Here is an 11,686-nt window from a genome sequence, read left to right on the forward strand (position 1 = left end):
ATTTATTTATTATGTATACAATATTCTGTCTGTGTGTATGTCTGCAGACCAGAAGAGGGCACCAGACCTCATTACAGATGGTTGTGAGCCACCATGTGGTTGCCGGGATATGCATGTGTATACATAACAAATAAATAAAAAACAAAGCTATGTATAACTTTAAATAATAATAAAGAAATAAAAAAAATAATAAATAAATAAAAAGATTGTGCTGGGCGGTGGTGGTGCACGCCTTTAATTCCAGCACGCGGGAGGCAAAGGCAGGCAGATCTCTTTGAGTTGGAGGCCAGCCTGGTCTAGAAGAGCTAGTTCCAGGACAGGCTCCAAAGCTACAGAAAAACCCTGTCTAGAAAAACCACAAAAAAGATTGGGGTAGGGATATCACCATATAGCCTTGGTTAGCCTGAAACCTGCCTGTCTCTGCCTCCCAAGTGTTGTGATTAAAGGTATACATTACCCTGCCTAGCCTAAAATGCCAAATTCTTAACTAGAATCCTTTAAAAAGCCAACACCCAACTGTCTGTACAAATAAACTCAGAGGCAAGAAGCCAGAAGTCTAGTCTCTTAGTGAGAAAATGTTTGATTCCCAATACAGAAAAACCAACTAGAAAAATCTAACAAGAACCCAACTACCCAGCCTCTTACCTTGCCCATCCTCTTTGAACACCAGCTCTCGCTTTTCAGATTCATTCTCATTCTTTCCTCTGCGTCTGTTCTTCCCTCCTTTTCCTAATGAGTTGTTAAAAGAAAAGGTTATCAATCATCTGCAAAACATCCTGCAAAGGAACAGTGATAAACATATACTGTTTAACGGACTTAGAAAACCATCTTTAGGGGCTGGAGAAATAGCTTAGTGGTTAACAACACTGACTGTTCTTCCAAAGGACCCAGGTTCAATTCCCAGTACCCACATGGCAGCTCATGACTTATCTGTTATTTCAGTCCTAGAGGATCTGATACCTTGACACCAATGCATGTAAAGTTAAATTAAAAAAGTTTATAAAAAAAGAAAGAAAACCATCTTTAAAACTCAATTAAATTTAAAACTCGCCTAATCTGGTCAATCATGTTAAACTTACCACATTCAGGTTTATGTTTCCATGTTACCCTCACCACTCCTCATAGAGTTTTCCCTGGGGACTTTACATCTTAACTAACATCCTCATCTTTTTTCCTTTTATTAAAAATATTTTTCAGTTGGGTGGCAGTGCTGTACGTCTTTAATCCCAGCACTCAGGAAGCAGAGGCAGGCGGATCTCTGAGTTCAACACCAGCCTGGTCTACTAGAGCTAGTTCCAGGACAGGCTACAAAGCTACACAGAGAAAGCCTGTCTTGAACCCCCCCCCTCAGTTTTTCTTAATATATTCTGATTCCCTCCAATACCTCACTTCCCCCACTTCCCCTCCCATGCGGATCCACCCCCTTCTCTCATGAGAAAATGAATAGACATCTAAGGAATAATACAACACAATAAGATAAATGAAAACAAATTGATACATGACAAAACCAAACAGGAATCCCATAAAACCCACACCCAGAAGCCATAATATATAAGCAAAAGAACAGTTAAGGTAAAAAAAAGTTCCAACAGGACATGTGATCAAAGAACTTCCAAAGATGTTGCTGGGTTCCTTTTGTGCTGGCCACCTACTGCTGGGCGTGGGACCAGCCCTTATGAGTTGGTAGATGACCAATGACCATTCTTAACTATTTAAGAATGCCATCTGTTTACTTGTCACAATCACCTTGAATATTAACATTTATTCCCAGTTTATCAGTAAGTTTACTAAAGGTCAGAGATTAAATAACTCACTCAAAATTTTAGTCAGTGAGCTCAGGACCCCAGATCCAACCCTAACCCTCTCTGTCCTAGTAAAGTGCTCATATTAGGGCTCCTTTCCGGAGACTTCTGTCACCACACTCTTAACTACATGGGCCTCAGCTTTCTATTTTTTTTTTTATTTTTTTGAGACAGGGTTTCACACTATCTCAGACTAGCTTTGAAACTTTGGCAGTCCTTCTGTGTCAGCCCCCTGAATGCTGGCATTATGAGTGTCAGCCACCATACTGAGCCCTGACAAATTTTACAAAAACACCTCGCCTTTCTCATACCTGACCCCTCCTATGAAAAGAAGAGCTGGTAAAAAGATGACAGGAGGCAGAAACATGAAGCTATGGCTACTGGAATGGAGCATACTTCTCTCATGATGGTAGTAGACTAGTAAAAGTTAAAAATTCTGAACCTCATCCTTTAAAATGTACCATACCTGAGACAGTCTGGTATAAAAGCAAGGTCAACTGCCTCAAGAGCCTCCTTTAAAATGTGCTTTAATGTTTAAGGGTGTTTGGCGTTCATGTATGTCTGTCCATCACGGACATGTCCAGTGCCAAAACAGGCACTGGGAAAAGGCATTGGATTCCCTACAAATGGAGTTACAGACAATTGTATGCTGCCATATAGGTGTTGGGAATTACTATTGAGCCATTCTCTAGGCAAGCATACAAATGGTGACACAATACAAAGGGATATTATACAGTAATAAAGAAATGTGGCAGTGGTGGCACGCAGTTTTAATCCCAGCACTTGCTAGGCAGAGGCAAGCAGATTTCTGTAAGTTCGAGGCCAGCCTGGTCTACAGAATGAGTTCCAGGACAGCCAGAGTTACACAGTGAGACCCTGTCACAAACAAAAGAAAAAAATAAAAACTGAAACAAGACCAAGCCTGAGTGTATAACAAAACAGCAATAAAGAGAAAAACCATTTTTTTAACTCCACTTTCTTTCCAAAAGACTATCTAGTTCTTAAGCTTAATAACAATTCTCAAATTCGTTCTTTAACAGAGGTGTTTCAGAGAAGCCCAGGGAGGATGGAGGATCTTTCTTAAAACATACTAAGATGTGATTTAGAATAGTTCTGTCTCCTTGGGACCAAAGGGGAACTTACTATTCACCTATGGGTGGAGTCACCAGAGGGAAATGACTAAGTCCAACAAATATTTATTGAGCATCTTTTAGGCTAAGTGCTATCGAGACAATGTCATTATGACTGACACCATTCCCGTCCTTTTAGGACTTACAACTAGTGTGGGAACCAGAAATCTAGTCACTAGAATTAAAGCGAGAATAAGACCTCACCTGCTGATGTGATCCAGTTGCCATCTCAGAATAAGGAAGTCTACAGACAGCAATTTGAAGACTTTGAACACATTATGCCTATAATTATACTTTTCTCAGGACAATCAGTAAAAATTCTTGCTACACAAAAAGACTGGCAACGTTGATTTTTGAAGCCCTGAAGCATGGCATGGACAGTGTGTTCAAGGTCAGCCTGGGCCACACAGCAAGACGATCTCAAATCAACTTGTCCACAAAACTGTGACCAAGTACTCAGAGGTCTAACGTGAACATTGCCTGGTAATTAAGCAGACTCCCTGGAGTCAGCTCTCAAGCAGAAAAGAGAACACTGGCAGGCGGGGGGCAAACGAGGTGGCCCCAAGGATGAGTTATCAAAGACTTCGTTTTAATAAAATGCACTTGTGCACCTGTGTGTGTGGTGGGGTGCCCAGGTGGGCCAATAGAGGTCACTGGATCCCCTAGTGCTGAAGTTATAAGCGCTCATGAACTACCCTATGTGGGTGGGTATGGGATGCTAATTTTGGTTCTCTTAACCAGGAAGATAACTCTTCTGCCCAAAGACTTCATTTTTATCTTATTATTTTTGGTTTTTCGAGACAGGGTTTCTTTGTATAAGTCCTGACTGTCCTGGAACTCAGAGATCCTACTGGCCTCAGAGTTGAAGTTATAGGAGTCAGGAGCTGCCCGGTGCGGGTGTGGGAACCCAATTTTGCTTCTCTTAATCAGGAAGATATCTCTTCTGCCCAAAGACGACTTCAGTTTTATCTTATTTTTGGTCTTTAGAGAGGGGGTTTCTTTGTGTAGTCCTGAGGGTGTCCTAGAACTCAGAGATCCTCCTGGCATGTCTCTTGAGTGCTGGGGACTAAAGCTGTGAGCGACCACCAACTGGCCCAAGGATCGGGTAATGTGTCCCTCTCCTGTGGGAAACACAAGTTTTTCCTCTATTTTTTCTCGCACAATTATACAGACAATGAACATCATAAGCCTGTAATTCCAGCTATTTGGTAAACTGAAGCAGAAGAATCCCAAGTTCAATGCTAGTCCCAGCTACTGAGTGAGTTCCGGTTTAGCCCGAGGGCAGAGCAGCAGCAGACTCCTGCTAAGGATAGATTCGGTTCTACAAAAAAAACCCACTACCACAAAATAGATAAAACTGAGGCTGGTCTTAAGGATGCTGTACTTCTACTTAGATGAGCCTCTTCATTTTGGAGATACCAAATTAAAAGTGCCCTCATGACTGATAACTTGAGAACATGTTCCCAGAAGAGAGGGAACTTCAAAGGCTTTTATTTTTCCATTAAAACAAATACATGATCTGTAGCAAAAGTGGAAAACTTGGCTAAATAGGATGAAGCGCTCTGGGGTGGAGAGTTATGCCCAGTAAAGCTATGGAGTAAAGAGATAACTTTAAAAGTGCATCGGACGTACTGACCACTGGCTACTCGGGAGCAGCCTCAATAGTATTAAGTAAGTGTTCATAAAGAAGCCTATGCAGGAGGTGCCAGATGGGCACGAAAGCAAGAAGGGCATTTACCCCTTTTCAAAGTTCAGAGTCGCTCCCAGGGGTTAACTCCCCACGTGCCGGAAAGCCAAGAAGCCCGAGGCAGGTGTTCCCACGGGTCCCCTTGGCGGCGCGGTCAGTGTGGCGCGAACCAGGGGCAGAAGCCCACATTCTCACACAGGAGGCCCTACAAAAATGGCGTCGGCTCCACCCCAATGTGGCCAAACTGGGAACCAGGAGTAACTTCCTTGCCCCTCTGCCGAGCTCCGAGTAGGACGCAGAGAATGCTGCCGGAGGAGAGGCAAGGGAAGATGGCAGGAAGGTCACTGCGGCCTGAGCTGACCTCGAGGCTGCGAGCTGGCCCGGGGAAGCCGGCAGGGAGCGAAGCCGCGGTCCCGGCGTCGTTACCTTTATTCTTGGGCATGGCGGCAAAGACGGGCTGGCGGCGTGCGGGACCGTGCTCCGGGTGGCGTCGGCAACGGCGGTGACTCCGGGGGGCGACGCTGAGAAACGCGCGGGATGAAGACGATGCGGGAGACCGAGAAGCGTGCTCGGAAGAGGTTGGTCACCGGTGCTTCCGAGAGCCGCCTGCGCCCACGTTCGGCAGTGGCAAATGGCGTCGCGGCTACAGGCGGTGCTTTTCCCCGCCCTCCCCCTCCCCCGCCCGTGGGCCCGGCCTCCCGCCCTCCCTCTGCTCTACGGCGCAGGCGTGGCCTAGAGGACGCCTTCGGGTGGGAACCCGGGGAGATGCCGGCCAGGGAGGGGTGCACTGCCACCGGAGGGCACGCGATGGGTGGAGCGAGAGAGGCCCTGGAGGCCGGAAGGGGCTGGCAGGAGCCCCCCGCGTCACAGTGGGGGGAGTGGAGGGGGGAAATTGAGGTAGTGTGTGATGCTGCTGCCTTGGCCACCGTCTGCTGATTCCTAGCCAAGTTGAGTCCCAGCTTGACAGGCTGCTGACTCACTAACATAGTTAGCTGAGTTTTTATGTAGCCTTTTCACCGGCCCAGCCAGGCTGGAAAGTCTGAGGCGAAGGGGAGAAGGCCATGTGCCCTCCCTTTCTAAACTTTAATAGAATATTTGGATGGTACTTGGCAAAAAAAAAAAAAAAAAAAAAAAAATCTGTCCTCCCTAACTTACCGTAGCTTGGTCTGTTGCTTATTGCCAGCACTTAAGAGTGTCTGCACATAGGAGGTTGCTCAGCACATACAGGACAAAAAGAAGAGGTGGAAGAAAGTCCATATTAGGGACCAATCTCCCAAAATTCACGCTAAAGCTCTAACTCCAAATAGCTATGTATATGGCTGTATTTGGGAGTAAGGTCTTTAAAGAAGTGATTATATTGAAATGGGATACATAGACAAAAACTAAGCACCATATACTGGCCTTGGTCCTTCTTTAGCAAGCACAGGTGCTGCAATGGGGCCCTTGCCTGTGCTAAATATTTCTAACCAGATGTCCACATGATTCACCTCTTCCTCAGTGATCTGATGATCAGATGGAGGACCTTGCTAAAGGAATCAAAAACACCTGGCCCTTTCTCCTATGAGGATTTACATCAAGTACTTGACTTTATTATTATTATTATGGTTTTTTGAGACAGGGTTTCTCTATGTAGCCATGACTGTCCTGGAACTCTCTTTGTAGACCAGGCTGGCCTCCTGAGTGCTGGGATTAAAGGCATGTGCCACCACCGGCCGCCCAAGTACTCGACTTTGAAACAGCTATACAGTTAGAGTCTGGTTACTTGTGTACTAGGCCTAATTGCTAAGATGATGGAACTATCTAAGATCACAGAGTAAGTTTTGTTTAATCACATTTAACCTCGCCTCTATAAATTCCAGAGTGGTTAGAATCATTTGGACTTTCAGTCAGGAATGGTAGCAATCTTAGCACCAGAGAGATGGAGGAAGCCTGGGCTACACAGGTCTGTCTCAAAAAAAAAAAAAGGTGCAAGTTGCAAAAAACTACAAATGTCATTTTCCATTCTTTTGAGACTGGGTCTCATTGTATATGTAGAACAGAATGTCCTTAAACTCCGAGGCTCCTGCAGTCTCTGTGTGCTGGGATTAAAGGTGTGGGACTGGCACACCCGGCTTCCCCTGTTTTGTTTAATAGAGGGTTTCTCTGTGTAACTGCCCTGGCTGTTTTGGAACTGGCTTTATAGACCAGGCTGGCCTCAAACTCATAGAGATCCATCTGCCTCTGCCTCTTCAGTGCTGGGATTAAAGGCATGTGCCACCACCAATCAGGACCCTTGCCACTTTTAATTACACTCTGAGAAGTACATCTGTTGATCTCTCTCTCTCTCTCTCTCTCTCTCTCTCTCTCTCTCTCTCTCTCTCTCTCTCTCTCTCTCTCTCTCTCTCTCTCTCTCTCTCTCTCTCTCTCAAAGCCTACAGCACCCGGTATTCCCAGGAGGTCTCCCATCCAAGTACTAACCAGGCTCAACCCTGCTTAACTTCCGAGATCAGACGAGATAGGACACATTTAGGGCGATATGGCCGTAGATTGTTGATGAGTTTCTCAATCTCAATTGTATTCTTGTTTTTTAATTAGATAGTCCACTGAGGGCAGGAGCTGTAGGATGTTTAACAATATTTCTGGTCTCCAATATCAACATCTTTGATTTCTTCCTCCACTCATGACAACCAAAACTATCTCCAGACACTACCAAATGTCCACAGTGGAGAAGTATTGTGAGATGATTATACCGTATTCCTCTGTCATTTAGTCTCCTTTCCTATAGGGAGGATGTTAAGAAGCTAATATTTACAGAGGGTTATTTAAAACAAGCCTACTTTTAGCCAGGTGTTGGTGGCACACACCTTTAATCGCAGCACTCAGGAGGCAGAAACAGGTGGATCTCTGTGAGTTCCAGGCCAGCCTGGTCTACAAAGCGAGTTCCAGGACAGCCAGAACTGTTACACTGAGAAGCCCTGTCTCAAATAACCAAAAAAAGGCCTCCTTTTAAATTTCTACATATTATTACTGGGATGGGGGTATTGTGGTGCTCAGAGGACAATTTTGTGGAGTTGGTTCTCTTTGCTACACTGACACGGGCTTCCAGGACTGACCTTAGTTTACCAGGCTTTCCTGGCAGGTGATTTCACCTGCTGAGCCACAGTGCAGGTCTAAATAAGCCCGTTTTTTTTTTTTTTTGGTTTTTCGAGACAGGGTTTCTCTGTGGCTTTGGAGCCTGTCCTGGAACTAGCTCTGTAGACCAGGCTGGTCTCGAACTCACAGAGATCCGCCTGCCTCTGCCTCCCGAGTGCTGGGATTAAAGGTGTGCGCCACCACAGCCCGGCTAATAAGCCCGTTTTGAAGTGAAGCTATTTGCTCTGGGTAGCCACACAACTATCCCTCTGCTGTGACTTCCACAACAACAAAACAGAGACTGGCTAATGGCTTGCTTCAAGATCTGAAATGTACTGTCTCTTGGTTGTGCTGTTTTGTATTCAGGGTCTCACTATGTAACCCAGGCTGACCTGGAACTATGTAGCCCAGCTTCCCTCCAAACTCGCAGCAATCCTCCTGCCTCAGCCTCATGCATGCTAGAATTATAAGTGTGAACTACCAGGCCTAGCTACTACTCTTAGTCAGTTTTGAAGGCTCTAACTCTAAGATCAAAGTAGAGGCAAGTCTGGTTTCTTCTGAGGTCTCTATGGCCTATAGGTGGCTAGGAAAATGTTCCTTTATGCCTAGGTGCTAACTGTCTTCATAGGTTTTGTTTTTTGAGATAGGGTCTCACTATGTAGCCCTGGCTAGCCTTTAACTCACATACTTACCTTCCTCTGTCTGTCTCTTCAGTGCTGGGATTAAAAGTCTGTATCACCATGCCCGATTTATTGTCATTTTCTGAGTTATACTCTCTGATCTTAGATAGTTCCATCATGTTTGTAAACTTTTTCTCATCATAGAAATCAATGCAGAATGTTAGGAGTTTAGCAATTAGGCTTACTACACAAGTAATAACTTGTACAACTGTACAGCTACATGTTTAAAAGTCAAGTAGTTGGGTGGTGGTGGCACACGCCTTTAATCCTAGTACTTAGGAGGCAGAGGTAGGTCTCTGTGAATCAAGGCCAGTCTGGTCTACAAAGAGAGTTCCAGGACAGCCAAGAGAAACCCTGTCTCAAAAAACCATAATAATAATAATGATAATAATGATAATAATAATAATAATAATAATAATAAAGTCAAGTACTTGATGTAAATCCTCATAGGAGAAAGGGCCAGGTGTTTTTGATTCCTTTAGCAAGGTTCTCCATCTGATCATCAGATCACTGAGGAAGAGGTGAATCATGTGGACATCTGGTCAGAAATATTTAGCACAGGCAAGGGCCCCATTGCAGCACCTGTGCTTGCTAAAGAAGGACCAAGGCCAGTATATGGTGCTTAGTTTTTGTCAACTTGGCACAAACTAGAGCTACCAAGGAAGGGAGAATTTTAACTGAGGCATTATTGCCATTAGATTGGCCTGTGGACATGTGTTTGTGGGGGCGTTTTGATTAACAATTGATGGGGGACCAGGCAGCTCATTGTGAGCTGTGCCACCTGGGCAGGTGATCTTGAACTTATAAGAAAGCAGGCTGAGCAAGCCCTAGAGAACAAATCAGGAAGAAGCATTCATTCTTCCATGGTCTTGGCTGCAGCTCTTGCCCTGACTTTCCCACTATGGTGACTGTGATCAGGACTTTAAGACAAATAAACTTTTTCCTCCCCAAGTTGCTTTTGGTCATGGAGTTTATTACAACAGATAGCAAACTAGAACAGATGGTATGACAAAGAATCAGAAATCCAGGGAACAGCTTGGGAGAGAGTAGACCAAAATTAGAGATGTAAGGAGACCAGATCACTCAGTTGGTTTTAAACAGATCATTTTGGCTTCTGTGTTAAGAATGGCTGGCTGTATTGGACAAAGGTAGAAATAGAAACCAGGCATGCTATACTGTGATTGTCCAAGCAAGACAGCTGTGGTGGTTTCAAATAGGGCAGCTTCTTTGGGGATGATGACATCTTCTAAAACTAGGCTATCATTATGGCCATGCAACTGTATACATGTGCTAAAAACACTGGATTGTAAATTTTAAATGGGTAAACTTTATGGTATATGAATTGTATCTCAACAAAAATATCTTAAAAAGAACTGGGAGCCGAGTGTGGTGATACATGCCTGTAATTCCAGCACTTTAGATGCAACAGGCAGGACGATTGATGCAAGTTTGGGGACAGGATAGTTTACATTCTCATTTGCTGACCAACCAAAGCCACAGAGTAAAGTCCTGCTTCTACAATCCAAAACAAAACCAAACTAAAACACCTCTAATCCTTCCCAACAAGCATTTTTTATTTAAAAAATAAAAAGAAATGAGGGAATGGATTTCAGTAAGGAAAAATGATGGACAAATACTATAAGGATTTAAGTATATTTAGAAAACAGAACTTGTCTGGTGGTGATGGCACACGCCTTTAATCCCAGCACTCGGGAGGCAGAGGCAGGTGGATCGTTGTGAGTTCAAGGCCAGTCTGGTCTACGAGAGCTGGTTCCTGCCAGGAGGAGCCGCTCTAAAAAATTTGGCAAAGTTTCTCTTTTCCCTCTTGGACTCTGGCACCCACGAGGTGCAGACCTGGGAGTGGAGGACACGGCCAGGTGTCACGGGGACGCGAAAACTCCCCGGATCCTCCGTCTCCACGCCCGGCAGCCTGGGAAAGTCAGCAGTGGCGGGAACCACAGCCCGGTGGCCCTGGAACCTCCCAGGCTTATGCTTTGGTCAGGTATTACTCGTCATTTATTTTTGTTCCATGAAAAGTTCCTGGTGCTTTCTGAAGAATCAAAACAAAGAGCTCTGAATGGTGGAGAGGAGCAGTAGGATAGGATCCAGTATATTTCCTTCCTTAAGAAACTGGAAGAGGCTGACACTGCGGATGCGGGATAGTCCAAGCATGAAGCAGTGAAGCTCACACTAAGAGCAGATTAAATCAAGTAGGTTTTTTGGGGCCAGGCCTCCAGAGTGGTAGGCCTTTTATTGGTGAGGTCCATGGGCGAACGGGGAGCCTGTCCCTGTCCCTGAAGACCCTCCTGAGTGGGGAGAGTGTTCTTGGCCCGCGGTGGGACACAGGAAATGGAGGGGGGGTTCCCGACCCCCTTGACCCCTTGGTTAGTCTGCGAGGGCTGGTACCCTCTGCTGGGGCTGCTCCTCCTCTGCTGTGACCTCTCTCTCCCTGACCCATCCCAGCTTGCGCCCAGGTCCTCCTTCACTCCCCCTCCCTACCGCAGGGCCGTGGGATCACCCAGTTTAGCCTGTTTGGGCGCTGGGTCAGGAGCTTAGGGCAGCGGGAGTTTCTTTGTTTTGGTGGCTGGCCTACAGAGTGGTAGACCTTTTGTTGGTGAGGTCCCTGGCGAACGGGGAGCCTAGTCCTGGTCCTGAAGACCATTCTGAGTGGTGAGAGGGATCTTGGCCTGCAGCGGTAACCATGGAAAAAGAGCGAGGGCATTTTGTAAGCAGGGCCCCTGGCCAGCTGGGAAACCTGATCTTGTATTAAAAGACCCATTAGATAGCATTGATAGGGGGAGATGGGCAGATGCCAAGGCAAGAATTCACCCAACAATCTGAAAAACAACATGAAAACACCAGAACCCAATGTTCTTACAACAGAAGGACTTGAACACCCTAACACAGAAGAAGAGGAAAAAATTGACTTTATGAAAGCAATAGAGTCCCTTAAACAACATACAACAGAAGGACTTGAACACCCTAACACAGAAGAAGAGGAAAAAATTGACTTTATGAAAGCAATAGAGTCCCTTAAATAACATGTAAAAAACGCCCTTATAGAAATGGATGAGAAGTATAACAAAAGGTTTGAAGAAATGAGTAAATATGCAAATGATACCCTGGGAAACCAAGAAAAAACGATCAAACAAGTAATGGAAACAGTTCAAGAATTGAAAACTGAAATGGAAGCAAGGAAGAAAACACAAACTGAGGACCAGCTGGATATGAAAAATCTAGGTCAACAAGCAGAGCCTACAGAAACAAGCATAATCA

General features: G+C 45.2%; 1 protein-coding gene and 1 non-coding gene across 2 annotated transcripts in view; both read right to left on the bottom strand.

Annotated features, from left to right (window-relative positions):
• The window catches only part of Eif1ax (eukaryotic translation initiation factor 1A X-linked), an 18,013-nt gene extending 12,728 nt beyond the window's left edge, over positions 1 to 5,285 (bottom strand). The window contains exons 1-2 of the mRNA XM_005358805.3: positions 5,046 to 5,285; positions 646 to 729 (exon numbers count right to left, since the gene is read on the bottom strand). Coding sequence (XP_005358862.1) covers positions 646 to 729; positions 5,046 to 5,061 — 100 coding nt within the window. The 5' untranslated portion in view covers positions 5,062 to 5,285. The remainder of the gene's footprint in view (positions 1 to 645; positions 730 to 5,045) is intronic.
• Positions 5,286 to 7,027: 1,742 nt separating this feature from the next.
• Positions 7,028 to 7,146, bottom strand: LOC113457452. The gene has a single exon (XR_003378020.1). It is a non-coding gene; the product is annotated as a 5S ribosomal RNA (ribosomal RNA).
• Between the last annotated feature and the right edge of the window lie 4,540 nt (positions 7,147 to 11,686).

Source organism: Microtus ochrogaster, chromosome X (genome assembly GCF_000317375.1).
Source record: "Microtus ochrogaster isolate Prairie Vole_2 chromosome X, MicOch1.0, whole genome shotgun sequence".
Classification (NCBI taxonomy): Eukaryota; Metazoa; Chordata; class Mammalia; order Rodentia; family Cricetidae; genus Microtus; species Microtus ochrogaster.